Below are 17,066 nucleotides of genomic sequence, written 5' to 3'. Positions count from 1 at the left end.
ATATATATGTATATATATACATATATATGTATATATATGTGTGTATATATATATATATATACGTATATATATACATATATACATATATATGTATATATGTATATATGTATATATATACATATATATGTATATATATATATACACATATATATGTATATATGTATATATATATACATATATGTATATTTATACATATACATATATATATATACACACACATATATATATGTATGTATGTATGTATATATATGTCTATGGTTAAATGTATATATGTCTATGGTTAAATGTATATATGTCTATGGTTAAATATATGTATGTCTATGGTTAAATGTATATATATGTCTATAGTTAAATGTATATATGTCTATGGTTAAATATATGTATGTCTATGGTTAAATGTATATATATGTCTATAGTTAAATGTATATATGTCTATGGTTAAATATATGTATGTCTATGGTTAAATGTATATATATGTCTATAGTTAAATGTATATATGTCTATGGTTAAATATATGTATGTCTATGGTTAAATGTCCCACTGTTTCTAAAGATGCGTTTCTAGTTAAACTCCGGAGCTGCAGGTGGCGCTAGTGAGTCTGGATGGAAGTTACAAATAATTCCGTCGAAGAAGAAGAGACCCGGCAACTGGCTCCCTGCACCACCGAAGAAGAACAGACCGAAGAGGGAAGTGCAGCTTCGTGACGTGACTACCGGAGGTAAGCGCCCGTCCGTCACATTTTACCGGAGAAACCCGGACTTTGTGTCTGTTTTCCTCCCGCCGGTGTACCGGAGCTGTCGGCGCTCCGCGGGGAGCTACCGGCGGGGGGAGGAGCCGCCTCTCCCGGCGGGGAGCCGCTCTTCCAGCCGGGCAGCTCGGAAGGTCAAGCTATGCTACAGTTAGCAGCTAGCCTCCACGGTGCTTTCGCTTTAGAACGAGGACCTGGAAAGTCCCAAACGGGGGTCCGGGGACCTCCTGGGAGCGGGTCCCGTCAGGTCCAAGGGTCTATGATGAGGAGTCTGGTTTAGATGTCAGAGCCGGATCAGAACCGAACAGGACAGTCCACCAGAACCCCTTTAATACTCTCAGTTTATGGTTGTTTTGGTTGTGGTGGAGCTCCAGAGCTGCAGAAGAAGACTGAGACCAGAGACAGGTCCTGAGACAGACAGGTTCACCTCGAGCTGCTGGACAGAACGGCTCTCACCACTGTTAGTTATATAATCATCAATGACCCTCCAATACCTGCTAATCACTATAATAATCAATACAATAGGGCTGGGCAATATATCCATATAAAATATATATGTTTAAATGTGATATGGAATTAGACCATATCGCATATATCTAGATAGCCCCCCCTCCCTCCTTCTTTATATATAAATGTTACCTTACTAGGGTTTGTCATATTTATTTATTTTGCAATGTTTCTTATTATTTTCTCATATAAATATAAATGTTTCTGGCCATATTATGCTCTAATACAGGGGTGCCCAAATTCTTCTCAGTGGAGGGCCAAAAATGGCTCGGGCTGGAGGGTCACGGGCCAAAATTAGACATTCATATTGCGGTGCATTAAATTAAATATGCCTATGATAAAACTGTGCAAAAACAGTCATACAAAGTAATTTGGAAAATCAACACTTCTGTTTATTGAAAGCAGAAAAATATGCTTGAAAAATGTGCTTGAAAAAAACAGAGGAATACTTTTTTCATAGAAAGACATGTGGTGCAAAAATGCTACATTCATCACTGCCTTGAACAATAATTTGATAAGTAATATAAGTTAAGATAAGATAAGTAATAGCAATATAATTGTGCAACAGCTTTAGATTTTCTTTCTTATGATCACTGGGCTGTATTAACATTAACCATACAGAGCAGAACATGCAAAAAATGTGCAACAATACTCTTATCACCAGACATTTGGTACAAAAATGCTACATTCATCACTGCCTTGAACAGTAATTTTTAGGCATGTAACCCTCAGTAGCATGCAGAAAGCCTGTCAGTGGGAGACATGAAGCCTGCCCTTGGTTTTTAAAAGTCTCTCAACATCAGGCTCCAGCTGACTTACTGACAAAGTGAGAATGTCATGTAGGTGAGAGTCAGACAGTGCATTTCTCAGCTTACACTTATTGAGATTCAACAGGCTGAAAGCCTGCTCACAGACGTATGTGCTTCCAAAGAGGGACAGCATCACCTGTGCATGTTTGCGGATCTTGGCATACCTGTGTGCAGGAACACGTCTGTAAAAGTCCTGTAAGGTAAGATCTCTGAACTTGCTATGGAGGTCTGAATCAGCCTGAAGTTCCAGAAGTTCCATTTGAAGCTCCTCACTGACTGCATCCACAGGTACAGAAAAGGGTTGTGCAAACAGCTCAAATGCTGTTGCATTTTCTTGAAAATCTTTGAAGCGATTGTCAAACTCCACCACGAGATTGCTGAGAATGTCGAGGTATTTTGGCTTGTCTTCCTCCATCAACCCAACGTCTCTGAGGCTTGGAAAATGTGCCAAATTTCCTGAATGTAGAGACACAAAGAAAAAGGGAATAATGTAAGCTGCAAGAAATTAGTGCTCCATTTAATGAAGCAACCTAATTTTAACAACAATAAGCCTAATTCATTATTTTTTGTTCATTACAGTATTGAAATCAGACCTTACCTGTTGAGAGATGTCTGCTGAGCAACAGGAGTTTTTGCTTGAAGGCTCTGACGTGGTCATACAGCTGAGTGATTATCTGGTCCTTCCCCTGAAGCTGAAGATTCAGGATATTCAGTAGCTCTGTAATGTCCACGAGAAAAGCCAGGTCGGAAATCCAGTGTTTGTCGGAAGGCACTTGAATGCTGTTTTTCTTCGTTGCTTGAAAAGCCCCGATCTCCTCTCGCAGTTCAAAAAAACGCCGTAAAACTTTTCCTCTGCTCAGCCACCTGACCTCCTGGTGGTACAGCACATCTCCGTACTGTGCATCCATCTCATCCAGAAGAGCTTTGAACTGGCGGTGTGAGAGCGCCTTTGAGCGAATATTATTCACGATGGCAACGACATCTTGCATCACGTTTTTCAGGCTGATGGATTTGGCACACAACTGTTCTTGGTGTAAAATACAATGGTATTTTAATACCGACCCACCAGACTCGCGGACTTTGTCTGACACAAGTGCAGTGAGACCTGCTGTCTTACCGACCATAGCCGGGGCTCCGTCTGTCGTGATACCTGATAGGTTTTCCCACTTCAAGCTGTTCCTATCCATAACTCGCTGCACTGCCATAAAAACATCTGTGCCTTTTGTTGTCCCTTTCAGTGTTTCAAGGCCCGCGAGTTCCTGACACACTTCAAGGTCCTCATTCACTCCTCGCAGGAAGACTAACAGCTGAGCTGAGTCTGATATATCAGTGCTTTCGTCACATGCGATGGAGAAGGCAGAAAATCTCTCTGGACAATTTGGCGCTGAATGTCTTCGGCCATATCCTCAACACGTCGCGTGACTGTGTTCCGTGACAGTCCGACTGCTGGCACATAATAATAGTTAAAAGTATTAACAATTTGGCCCGCGGGCCCCAAATTGGGCAGCCCTGCTCTAATATGTTTCATCAGACTAATTGACCCATTTTAGGCATAATAAAATTTGACCATTTTTGACAGAAATGGACAAATTATAATATATAGAGGGTTTTTTTCGGGGGAATCATTTTTGGACATCCCATAATGTGGTAATTTGTTGCTATTTTTAAAAAGCTAGTTGTTGAGCCGTGAGTGGTGGGATTGGAACCAGTGACCTCTGTGGTAACAGCAGGTTTCCTCCCTCTAGGCCACAGACCAGCCAGATATAATATAGATATAATAGTGTTGTTCAGCTAGTTTAGGACAAGGTATACCACCATTGGCCTATTCTATTTCATAGGCTATTTTATTTAAGATGTTTTTTTTATTTAAATGTGCACTTTATGGAGCTTTGATTTTTTTTTTAAAGACACTCCTATTGTTATACAGTATTTATGTTCACTTAAATAAACGGTTTCAGTGTCATATTTGGCTTTGACTGAACATTTGCTCTCACTTTGCAATAAAAATATGGGGATATATTTCGTATATCAATATTCAGCCTAAATGTATGACTTTAGGTCCATGTCGCCCAGCCCTAAAATACACCAAGCTCCATAAAAAGGTAGATATACAATTGACCTGCTTCTTACTATCAAGAGAAACCTGTTGGAACATCAAAAACTATTCACCAGAGCAGATTATTAATGCGGCTTTAATAAAAATGAATAAACAGTAGTTGTTGTCATGTAAACAACAGTCTAGGACCTGTCAATAAAAATCAAAACATCAGATCTGTTTGAATATCACTGGAGATCAGAACTGTTCATCAGGAATAATAATAATAATACATTTCATTTGTAAATCACTTTTCATAAAGTAATCTCAAAATGCTTCAGAAACCAGAACCAAAATAAAGAAAAGAATAAAAAGAGAAGAATAAAATCAGACCCGTTAAACCCACAGGTAATAAAGTAGATTAAATAAAACAGCTAAAGGAGCTGCTATTTTATTCAGCTTGAGTTTATTTTAAAAAATAAAACAGAGAGTCCAAGTCTTCCAAACTCAAGCTCTGTCTAAAAGTCGTAGCATTTCTCATTAGTTTGTTTCTTGGTAGGAACGGAAATCCAGAAATGATTCAGCAGCAGCATCTTTTATCTGGCCTCAAAGGAAAACTAGCTTACTTTCTTGAATTTGTGACCATGAAACTAAATGAATATCTTGCCAAACTCCATTTAACCCATTGAAGCCTGGAAAGCGGATACGTCGTTTTGTAGTATTTGTATAAGCTCTCAGATACTTTTAGAATTTCATTTCTATCTGCTACAGAGGCTGAAAAATCTATTATTTAGTAGAAGAGTTGACACTTCTGTTGAATTTACAGAAAAACTTCAGGTTTTAGGGGCTGATTTTGAAATGGCCCAGAGGTTTTACAGGCGTTTTAGACCTCAATGGGTTAAGTTTTTGTTAGTTTGCCATTCCCTCACTCTGTTAAAAGAGGAGTTGCTGGAACATGACTGAGAATTTAAATTTCTTGAATTAGTGACTGTTTCAGATCTGTCCCTCAGGAAATAATTCACTTTACTTGTAGGTTTACAATGACTCTTTCCTCACTCCCAGTTAGAGATATACAGCTGTCAGATTCTAACTGGTTAGAAACTATTAACCAGCAGCTGCTGTTTAATCTGGCTGGAATAAGAAATCAAGAGTAGTTTAGTCACTTATTTTAATGAGGGAATGTTTCACCAAACTCCATTAAAAAAACTACTCATTTACCATTTACATACCAGTTTAATCCGGCTCATGTTCAGAAGGAGTCTTTTGCACATTTAGCATGTTTTAGCCTCTGGTTAGAGGGATGAAGCATCATCATTTCATTCTTTATTATTCATTCATAGACAGAAGCTGCTTGTCAGAATACGACCTACGCTTATTACAATAGAAACCTTCTGATTTAATGCTAACATGTCTGTTTCTTCTCTCTGTATGTATTATTTTCTGCCTGTTTCAGTGTAATCGAAGAGGAAAAGTGACCTCCTAAGAACTGTGTGTTGTTCCTCTGCAGCCCGTGTGACCTTCCTTGGTAACCCCGTGTACTTCCTGTGACCTCTGACCTCACCATGGTGCTGAGGGAGGTCCCCGCTGAGAACATCGCCCGTCCTCTGGGCAGGAACGAGGTCATCGGCCTGCTCTTCCGCCTCACCATATTCGGAGCCGTGACCTACTTCACCATCAAGTGGATGGTGGACGCCATCGACCCCACCAGGAAGCAGAAGGTGGAGGCGCAGAAACAGGTGAGACGGCCAGGGGGCGGGGCTTAAAGAGCAGGTGGGGGGCTGTTGGTCATTTTCACAACAGAAAAGATTTTTCAAAGAAATTAAAGGGGAAAAAACAGATCATAGGTGAACTTTGACCTCCTGAACCCACCAACCTGCAGCAGGAGTTAATATAACCTGGATGCTGGAGGTTTTTCAGTTTGAAGCTCAGTAGTTTTCAACCTTTTTGAGTCGCGACCCCCAATTTAACATGCATGTTGTCCACGACCCCCACTCACTGAACACAATCTCACACACACAGTTCAGATCACCCAAAGAAGAAACAAAACGACCAAAAAAGACACAAAATGACCAAAAAAAAGGAAACAAAATGACCAAAAAAAAAGGAAACAAAAGGACCAAAAAAGAAACAAATGACCAAAAAAGACACAAAAAAATGACCAAAAAAGACACTAAATGACCTAAAAAGACACAAAATGACCCCAAAAAGAAACAAAATGACAAAAAAAGACACAAAATGACTAAAAAAAGACACAAAATGACCAAAAAAAGGAAACAAATTGACCAAAAAAGACACAAATTGACCACAAAATGATCAAAAAAAGACACAAAAATGACCAAAAAAGACACAAAATGGGGCGTCCCGGTGGCTCACACCGGTAGAGCGCTGACCATGTATGCGGTGTGCTGCGGTGGAGCCGGGTTCAAATCCGGCCTGAGCTCCCTTTGCCGCATGTCTTCCCCTCTATCACCCCCTTTCAATCTCTCACTATCAAAAATGCCAAAAAAAAGACACAAAATGACCAAAAAAGACTCTAAATGACCTAAAAAGACACAAAATGACCCCAAAAAGAAACAAAATGACAAAAAAAGACACATTCATATATATTATATGACATCGACTTTGATTCCATCTTGGTTTTTTTTAACTTGACCTTGTTCATTGTTTTTGTTTCAACTCTTCTTATTGTTTAGCTTTGCATTTTGTATTTTTTCACCTTTTATTTTATTGATATTTTTATCTGCATGACGTCAGATTCTAACCCAGATTATTCTCTCTTAATAATAGCTTTTATATGCAGGATGGGAGCTAATAGGTAATGTTATGAATGTGTTAATCAGATCTAATATTTAATAACGTTATGTGACTGTGTGTGTGTGTGACAGGCAGAGAAGCTGATGCGTCAGATCGGAGTTAAGAACGTGAAGCTGTCTGAGTATGAGATGAGCATCGCTGCTCACCTGGTCGACCCGCTCAGCATGCAGGTGAGTTTATTTAACCTCTTTATCTACAGCAGCGCTTCACAAACTGTTCCAGCCCTTCAGGATCAGAGGCAGAAAGCACATCAGTTGGGACAAATGTTGTAATATTTTGAGCTGCGTTGAACAAAAATTGCAGCAAATTTAAATGAGCGTGGAGCTAAACAACCCGTCATCATAACACAGGCTGGAAACATGATCCAAGAACAAGAAGATAACTTCTTCTACGCTTCATTATAAGATCAAAAACAACCAAAAATAGATGCAAAAATGAACAAAGATGACACAAAATTATCAAAATAGACACAAATTGACCAGAAATACATGTAAAAATTACCAAACAACCAAAAAATAGATGCAAAAATGACCAAAATAGATGCAAAAATGAACAAGAAATGACACAAAATTGAATAGCCTGTATTTATTAATTAATCAATAACACGTCTTTATTATGTGGGGGGAATGTAATTGTGTCATTATCAGACCGCCATTACATTTTTCATCTGGCGCCCCCCCAGGGGTCCACGCACCACACTTTGGGAACCCCTGATCTATATTAATATAGAGTCGGGAGGATTCCCTGCAGTTAATCACAAGTTGACTTATTAAATCTGTTGTTGTTTTCTTTTATAGCGAATAAATGCTTGTTTTTATGGAGCAACATTTTACATTTCAGTGCAAATGATGTCAGCATGTCATTTAACTTTGTGCATTAATTAATGAAATAAGTGTTTTTCTGCAGCTGACTAGCAAACTTTCCATTTCACAGAGTCTCAAGGAAGATTAGATATGGAAAAATAATGGATATTAAATAAAACATGGGTTAAAAACACAAACTATTATTATCGTGTGTTCTTGATATGTACCTATTGTGACATTTGATACACTTAAGTGGACACTCGACTTATTATATCATTATATTGTGTATACTTTGTTTTGATATGTCATAGTTTGTGTAAAATTTGTATTTATTTGCCTTTTATTATTATCTTTATTATTTGTGTATGTATGTTATTTGTCACTCTGAAAATTGACAATAAAAATATTTTGAAAAAAAACCCCACAAACTCAGATATCATAATAAATCTGTTTGTCAAGAGCTTCAAAAACCTCGACTGATGACAAAAATACAATCTAATCATTTAAAATAAAGACATAAAATTAAGTAATAAATATAAATATGTCAAAATGTATCAATATAAAATCAAAATTAATGCAAAAATAAATCAAAACTAATAAATATCAAAATGTACAAATATATTTTAAGTAAAATTACATTTATATTTAATATAAAAAAAATCCATCAATAGACATAAATATCAATACTGTATAAAAAGAAAACAATCAATACTAGTTATAATAAATGTGTGTGTGTGTGTGTGTGTGTGTGTGTGTGTAGATCACATGGCAGGACATCGCTGGTCTGGATGAGGTCATCACAGAGCTAAAGGAGACGGTTATCTTACCTGTTCAGAAGAGACACCTGTTCCAGGGATCCAGACTGCTGCAGCCTCCTAAAGGTACACACACACACACACACACACACACACACACACACACACTCACACTCACACTCACACTCACACTCACACTCACACACACACAGACACACACACACAGAGACACACACACACACAGACACACACACACACACAGACACACACACACACACAGAGACACACACACACACACACACACAGAGACACAGACACACACACACACACACAGAGACACACACACACACACACACACACAGACACACACACACAGACACACACACACAGACAGACACAGACACACACACACACACACACACACACACACACACACACACACAGACACACACACACACAGACAGACACACACACACACACACACACACACAGACACACACACACACACAGACACACACACACACACAGAGACACACACACACACACACACACACACACAGAGACACAGACACACACACACACACACAGAGACACACACACACACACACACACACACACACACAGACACACACACACAGACACACACACAGACAGACACAGACACACACACACAGACACACACAGACACACACAGACACACAGACAGACACAGACACACACACACACACACACACACACACACACACAGACAGACACAGACACACACACACACACACTCACACACACACACACACACACACACACACAGACAGACACACAGACACGCACACACTCACAGACACACACACACACTCACAGACACACAGACACGCACACACTCACAGACAGACACAGACATACACACACACACACACACACACAGACACACACACGCACACACAGACACACACACACACACTGACTGACTCTGGAGCTGTTTAATTATCATCCTCATTAATTCATTAATTGATCTTTGAAAATAAACAATATGAACAAAACAAAGAACAGAAGAAATAATTAAAGATGGAGGAAGAGGGAAGGAAAGAAGAGCAGCAGCTGCAGGCAGGAAAGGGAGGAAGGAAGGGAGGAAAGATGGAGGAGGAAAGGAAAAAGGAATAAAAGGTGGCCAGGAAAGAAAAAGTAAGGAAGCAATGACGGGAAAAGGGAGTAAAGTGAGTGAGGAAGGAAGGATGGAAAAACAGAGGGAAGGAAGGATAGAAAGAAGCAAAGACCAAGTGTGGAGGAAGTAAGAAAGGTAGTAAGGAAACAAGAAGCAGCGAGGAAGGACGGATTGATGGAAAGAAGAATAACAGGACAAAGGTGGGAGGAAAGGAGGTGAAGGAAAGGAGGAGAAGAGGAGTAAGGGAGGGAAAAGAAGCGAGGAAGAAAGGATGAGATAATTAAGCAGTGAAGGAAAAAGGATGGATGGAAGGGAAAAGGGAGAAAGTGAAGGAGGACAGGTAGGAAGCACGAAAGAGGAAAGAAAAGCAGCAAAAAGCAGGAAGGGAGGAAGGATAGAAGGAAGCAAGGACCAAGTGTGTAGGAAGTAAAGGAGGAAAAAGAAGGAAGGGAGGAAAGATGGAGGCTTGAAGGAAGCAAGGAAGAAAGGAAAGGAAGCAGGACAGGGAAGGTGGCTGACCACATGTCTTCCCTCCCGTCGTCATGGTAACAGGCGTGCTGCTGTACGGGCCCCCGGGCTGCGGTAAAACGCTGATCGCCAAGGCGACGGCGAAGGAGGCGGGCTTCCGCTTCATCAACCTGCAGCCCAGCACGCTGACGGACAAGTGGTACGGAGAGTCCCAGAAGCTCGCTGCCGCCGTCTTCTCCCTCGCCGTCAAGCTGCAGCCCTCCATCATCTTCGTCGACGAGATCGGTGAGCTGTCAATCACAGCAGCAGCAGCCAATCACACGCTCTGAATGTTGGTGGGGGGCGGGGCCAAACTCAGACTTTAACACAAGTAATGATTAGTAACTATACTGATTATTGATAAGGTAATAATTAAATAAACTTTATTACAGAAATAAATACAGAAACATCAAGAAGCAACAATAATAATTATTATTAATAATAATAATAACGAGGCGTTAAAGTGATATTGTGGTTCATAGCAGTGAGTCAGCAGGTTTAGTATTTGTTCATTTCTATAATTAATAATATAAATAAAATAATATATGAACTGTTTTAGTTATTTTAGTGTATTTGAGTGTTGTACAGCGTCATCTCAGAGTGAACTAAAGACCTCAGTATTGAACTGGGAGCAGCTGATGTTTCTCTTTAGATCACATGAATATATTTATTTTATTATTATTTAATAATAATGCTGGATGTGTTGCTGGTAACAGACTCGTTCCTGAGGAGTCGCTCCAGCTCCGACCACGAGGCCACCGCCATGATGAAGGCTCAGTTCATGAGTCTGTGGGACGGCCTGGACACGGACCACCACTGCCAGGTAACACACACACACACACACACACACACACACACACACACACACACACACACACTATATATATATATACACTACTGGTCAAAAGTTTTAGAACACACCAACTTTTCCAGAATTTAATTGAAAATGATGCAGTTTAATGTCTCAGTGTACTCTGAAATTAATGCACATTTGCAACATTTAAAATTCTTTATTGAGCATGATAGTGTTTTGAAAGTAAAAAAAGATTCAAAATCACATTTTATGTTGAACTAAAGGACTAAAAAAAGACACAAAATGACCAAAAAAGACACAAAATGACTTACAAAGACATGAAAAGAATTCAAAAATGGACAAAATAGCCCAAGACTCCATAGAGTTAAGTTGTTAACCCATTTCTTGTTCCCTGAAAAAGGCCTACTTGTAGAATTCTGAAATGTACATTATTTTCCAGTTTTGGTTAAGCTTACCTTTTTTTATTTACCTCTGGCAGTTCACCACTTACCTTTGGACCCTTTCAAGCCGTTCATTTGACTTGAACTGCTTGAATTTCAATAAAAAACTGGAAAAATTAGGGTGTTCTAAAACTTTTGACCGGTAGTATATATATATATATATATATATATATATATATATATATATATATACATACCGACCAACACTACCAGGTTACACACACTATGTACACATTGTATACACACAAAATATATACACTTTATAAACACAATATACACAAATTCACATCATATACAAATTGTATAAAGACACTGTACAGTAAATATACAGTCTACACACAATACTACTCAAACTATAGACAACAAACTATGTCTATATATATATTAAATATATATTAAAATATACACTATATGCACACAAAATATACATTATGCACTGTATATACACTGAGGGTACAGCAGGATAAGGTCCAGTTCACCTAATACACATAATGATAATAATAATAATAATAATAAAACAATAAACAATAAAGTTCAAGTTTTAAATGCACAAGTACATCCTCCAGCTAGGGGTGTGCCATATCGTATCGCTCACGGTTATACCGGTATATTTTTTTATGGGTAAAAAATTGCATATGATGATATTGTCAACATTCCTACTTGTTGCCATAGTGACGTAAGGGTTTCCATTAATGACCTGGACTTCATTAATCCTTCCATTAATGAGCTAGTAGACTGAGGCAGCTCCAGAGTCTCACAGCTGCACTAACGTCACATTCATGCTACTGAAAGTATATTTACACTATTCATAACTAAGTTATTTTGCGTTGTGTTGCCGTGTGTCAAAATAAGATGCCTTAGGTAAAAAAGACTAGAATCCTTATTCTCCTTTACAATAAATGATTGAAATATGCAATCATGAGGATCATAGTATATGATGGTTTAGTGGCATTAGAATGTGTGAGAGGCACCAAAAACATTATCCTGCTCCTGGACCCCCAGATGGTTATTCTTTATTATTTGCCAATACTCAACAGACAACAGTAAAAAAACTGGATTTGGCAACTGTTGAGACTTGTAATTTACACCACATTTTAGATGATTTATTTTTCGTTTTTTATTTATTTATACATACTAAAAATCATATTTTCTATATATTTTTCAGTATTTGGTAATATCGTCAAGAATATCGTTATCGCAAAAATACCCTGAAATATTGTGATATTGTTTCAGGGCCATATGGCCCCCAGCCCTACCTCCAGCTCTGAGTCAATGAGACCACTGCTCAATGTGGATGTTCTGACCTGAGATCAGTGGAAACCTGGGAAGAATATTACGGTGTGTTATTTACTCGCATCGCGAGTAAATAACTCGCAAATTTTCAGATAAATATGCCGGCCGGCGAAGGCTGCTAATGCTAATGCTAACTTTGTAGAGAAGTAGCTACAACAGATAGCTGAAATCACATTGTCACAACTTACCAGGCAGACCGGTGACCTCATCACCCTCCTCCAGGCGAGATCTTTATGGTTCCGGTTGCGGTAGGAGGGTGATGATGTGTCAAAAAGCTCGGGAAGCCCACAGACCGCAACAATAAGTTTCTCCTCCATTTTTCCGGAACAGGCGGGTTCCCGGGATGCATGACGTCACTGTCGTCCAGAATCTCAACGCTGATAGGCTGTCCCGACACAGCGTCACGCGAATATTTCGCCAAAGTTGAATTTATTGAACTCACGCGAATTTGCGTTGTTTCATTCGCGCCGCGACATTCGCGTCAATCGCGGCATTCGCGTCGCGCGAAACCCGCGATTCGCGCCGGCAAAAATTTGCGTCTATTCGCGTGTTTGCATTGACTTTGTATGTAATCTTGTCGCGCGAAATATTCGCTACGCGTCCGGTCTGAACACACCAATAAAATTAATTTATAACATTAATTGTGTAATTGTGTGTGTGTCAGGTGATCATCATGGGAGCCACTAATCGTCCTCAGGACCTGGACTCTGCTATTCTGAGGAGGATGCCCACCAGGTTCCACATCAACCAGCCCGTATGTATACACACACACACACACACACACACACACACACACACACAAACAGTGTGTTATTATAATGAGCTGTGTATGATGTTGTCTTCCTGCAGAGCTTGAGGCAGAGGGAGCAGATCCTCAAACTGATCCTGGAGAACGAGAGCGTGAGTCCTTCACTGACCCTCTGTAAATCACAGCTCTCTGTGAGCAGGAAGTGATGCTCACCTGTCTGTCTCTCTGCAGGTGGACCGGGAGGTGGACCTCCTCGACGTCGCCAAGGAAACAGACGGGTTCTCAGGAAGTGACCTCAGAGAGATGTGTCGTGATGCGGCGCTGCTCTGCGTCCGAGACTTCGTCCACGCTCAGAACGACAGGTACCCGTCTGTCCTCACCTGAGGTCTCCTAGACCCTCTGTCTCCTAGACCCTCTGTCTCCTAGACCCTCTGTCTCCTAGACCCTTTGTCTCCTAGACCCTTTGTCTCCTAGACCCTGACTCTGTCTCCTAGACCCTGACTCTGTCTCCTAGACCCTCTGTCTCCTAGACCCTTTGTCTCCTAGACCCTCTGTCTCCTAGACCCTTTGTCTCCTAGACCGTTTGTCTCCTAGTCCCTGACTCTGTCTCCTAGTCCCAGACTCTGTCTCCTAGTCCCTGACTCTGTCTCCTAGTCCCAGACTCTGTCTCCTAGTCCCAGACTCTGTCTCCTAGTCCCTGACTCTGTCTCCTAGTCCCTGACTCTGTCTCCTAGTCCCAGACTCTGTCTCCTAGTCCCAGACTGTCTCCTAGTCCCTGACTCTGTCTCCTAGTCCCAGACTGTCTCCTAGTCCCTGACTCTGTCTCCTAGTCCCAGACTGTCTCCTAGTCCCTGACTCTGTCTCCTAGTCCCAGACTCTGTCTCCTAGTCCCAGACTCTGTCTCCTAGTCCCTGACTCTGTCTCCTAGTCCCAGACTGTCTCCTAGTCCCTGACTCTGTCTCCTAGTCCCTGACTCTGTCTCCTAGTCCCTGACTCTGTCTCCTAGTCCCAGACTCTGTCTCCTAGTCCCTGACTCTGTCTCCTAGTCCCAGACTCTGTCTCCTAGTCCCTGACTCTGTCTCCTAGTCCCTGACTCTGTCTCCTAGTCCCAGACTCTGTCTCCTAGTCCTGACTCTGTCTCCTAGTCCCTGACTCTGTCTCCTAGTCCCTGACTCTGTCTCCTAGTCCCAGACTCTGTCTCCTAGTCCCTGACTCTGTCTCCTAGTCCCTGACTCTGTCTCCTAGTCCCAGACTCTGTCTCCTAGTCCCTGACTCTGTCTCCTAGTCCCAGACTCTGTCTCCTAGTCCCTGACTCTGTCTCCTAGTCCCAGACTCTGTCTCCTAGTCCCTGACTCTGTCTCCTAGTCCCAGACTCTGTCTCCTAGTCCCTGACTCTGTCTCCTAGTCCCAGACTCTGTCTCCTAGTCCCAGACTCTGTCTCCTAGTCCCTGACTCTGTCTCCTACTCCCAGACTCTGTCTCCTAGTCCCAGACTCTGTCTCCTACTCCCAGACTCTGTCTCCTAGTCCCAGACTCTGTCTCCTAGTCCCAGACTCTGTCTCCTAGTCCCTGACTCTGTCTCCTTGTCCCAGACTCTGTCTCCTTGTCCCAGACTCTGTCTCCTAGTCCCAGACTCTGTCTCTCTCTCAGTCTGTACCTTTAATGCGGTCTCAGCAGACTGTATGTCAGTATGAGGACGCTCCCTTTAAAACAGAATAACTCATAGTCTGTGTGTTGTGTTTCTGTCCACCAGTCCCTCAGAGGACTTCATCCGTCCCATCCATCAGTGTGACCTTCAGAAGGCGATCGGTAAGATGAAGAAATCAAAGATGGCGGGCGGTCACGGCGCTCTGCTGCACGCCGCTCTGGACTAAACACGGACACACGGCGGTCACATGACGAGCTCCGCCTGCCGCCGCGGGGTCTAGCCCCGCCCCCTTCATCAGCTCGTACGTACCAGCTGACCGCGTGTTCAAACATGTGCCACTTCTTTTTATTTTTCTTTCAGTCAGCTGATGAACACTGGGTTGTGTTTGTGCTGCAGGTTTACACTGAACACAGAATAAAGTTTCTCTAAACATTAACTACAGGAGGATGGACTACATTACCCATGAGCCTCTGCAGCTGTCACCAGCTCCACTCCTCTCAAATAAAAAAGAGAATTCTTCTCAATTCTTCCAACAACTTCCTCTCTTTTGATCTTTACAGGTCAGTTATTTCTTTCGGTTATTTCCAGTATTAACATTTTTAATAATTATTGGTAAAACAGACATGGTGTTTCATTTAATATCAGTCAATTCATTATTAATATCATTAGAATTAGTACAAAATCATGAAACAAACAGAAATGTAGGAAAACAGTTATCAGATGACTCAAGAATGTAATTAAATAATATTGTTGGTGTAATAATGAATATGGATGATATAACGAGTTAAATAAATCAATCTCATTTGTTTTGACTGATTCAAGTAAAGATCCCTGCATTTATTTTTCCAATCCATTTCAGTTATTTCACCAACAGAAATGTATATTTATTCACGTTTTTAATTATATTTTTGCCCAGTTTGATAAGCTTTTACTACATTTTGTCTCTTTGCAAGCTTAATAAGAAATTAATTTTCTTCACCGGATATTTTTTTGTACTAATTTTAAGGAAAATATGAATTTCTTTGAAATTCACTCCATTTAAACTTTATTCTAATAATTATTATTTGTACTCAACATACAAAAAAATGTTTCCGATCACACTTACGGACATTATAATAGCGAATAATTAGAATTATTAATTAGAAAAGTACCAACTGAACACTATTTCTATTTTATTACCTATAATTAGAACTTAAACTTTCATTTTAGACAAATAATATATTAATGTATGTTAATATATAACATGTAAATATTTCTGCAAAATGTCCAAATTCTTAGGAAATGGCTGACCTGTGAAACTAAGCGTTGCCTCAATGTTTTTGTAAGATAAAAATAAAAACCGTTTGTATGAAACCGAAAGAATCTCTCAACGTGTTTTTCCTGCAGAGTTCATCTGTATCTGAAGTGTACTTTATTATTTTTATTGTTTTTATTATTAAGTTTGAATGTGGAGAAGAACTGAGCTGTGGTTTAAATAAAAATCAATTATTTCCTTTTAATTGTTTGGTTTATAAAATGTCACAACATATTTAAAGCTCAGTGTGACATTTTTACAATCATATTCTGTTTCCTGTGATCAGAAGATATCAAATTACAAGGTCTTCTTTTTTGGGCGGGGCCAGAAATCTCATTTAAAAAAATGGGAAACAATAATTGAACTATTCACATCATCCTTAAACCACAGATTCAGTTTAGATTTTTTTTACATGTATATATATATAGTGTAGTTATTGCATGTCAAGTTATGAAGTAATAACTGCTGGGTGATGAAATAAATGGCTCAAAATGTGAAAAAACGTGTTTGTTAATTATGTCTGATGCTGATTTAACATTAAATAATTTTTTAATGATCATGGAATAATTAGCTTGTTTTATTCTCATGGATTGTGTTTCATCAGTGAAGTGACTACATGGTCAAAGGATGTGTGTCATAAATATAAATATATAACCATAGCATGTCCAAAAGTCAAAGAAAAAGAAGAGCCAT

General features: G+C 40.0%; 1 protein-coding gene across 2 annotated transcripts; it reads left to right on the top strand.

The window, feature by feature from the left end:
* Window positions 1-662: 662 nt before the first annotated feature.
* Window positions 663-15,615, top strand: atad1b (ATPase family AAA domain containing 1b). Of its 2 annotated transcripts, none has more exons than XM_059325219.1 (10): window positions 663-718; window positions 5,607-5,835; window positions 6,985-7,083; window positions 8,477-8,597; window positions 10,183-10,383; window positions 10,854-10,960; window positions 13,349-13,438; window positions 13,534-13,584; window positions 13,664-13,794; window positions 15,185-15,615. In XM_059325219.1, the coding sequence occupies exons 2-10, from the start codon at window positions 5,662-5,664 to the stop codon at window positions 15,303-15,305; spliced, it is 1,095 nt and encodes a 364-aa protein (XP_059181202.1). In that variant the 5' UTR covers window positions 663-718; window positions 5,607-5,661; the 3' UTR covers window positions 15,306-15,615. The 2 variants fall into 2 exon arrangements, with proteins under 2 accessions (XP_059181202.1, XP_059181201.1); XM_059325218.1 differs by having other exon boundaries at window positions 684-718; window positions 5,553-5,835.
* Window positions 15,616-17,066: the final 1,451 nt, after the last annotated feature.

This window comes from Centropristis striata, chromosome 21 (genome assembly GCF_030273125.1).
Source record: "Centropristis striata isolate RG_2023a ecotype Rhode Island chromosome 21, C.striata_1.0, whole genome shotgun sequence".
Taxonomy (NCBI): Eukaryota; Metazoa; Chordata; class Actinopteri; order Perciformes; family Serranidae; genus Centropristis; species Centropristis striata.
The sequence above is the reverse complement of the archived record's forward strand: the minus strand, read 5'-3'. Positions and strand labels throughout refer to the sequence as shown.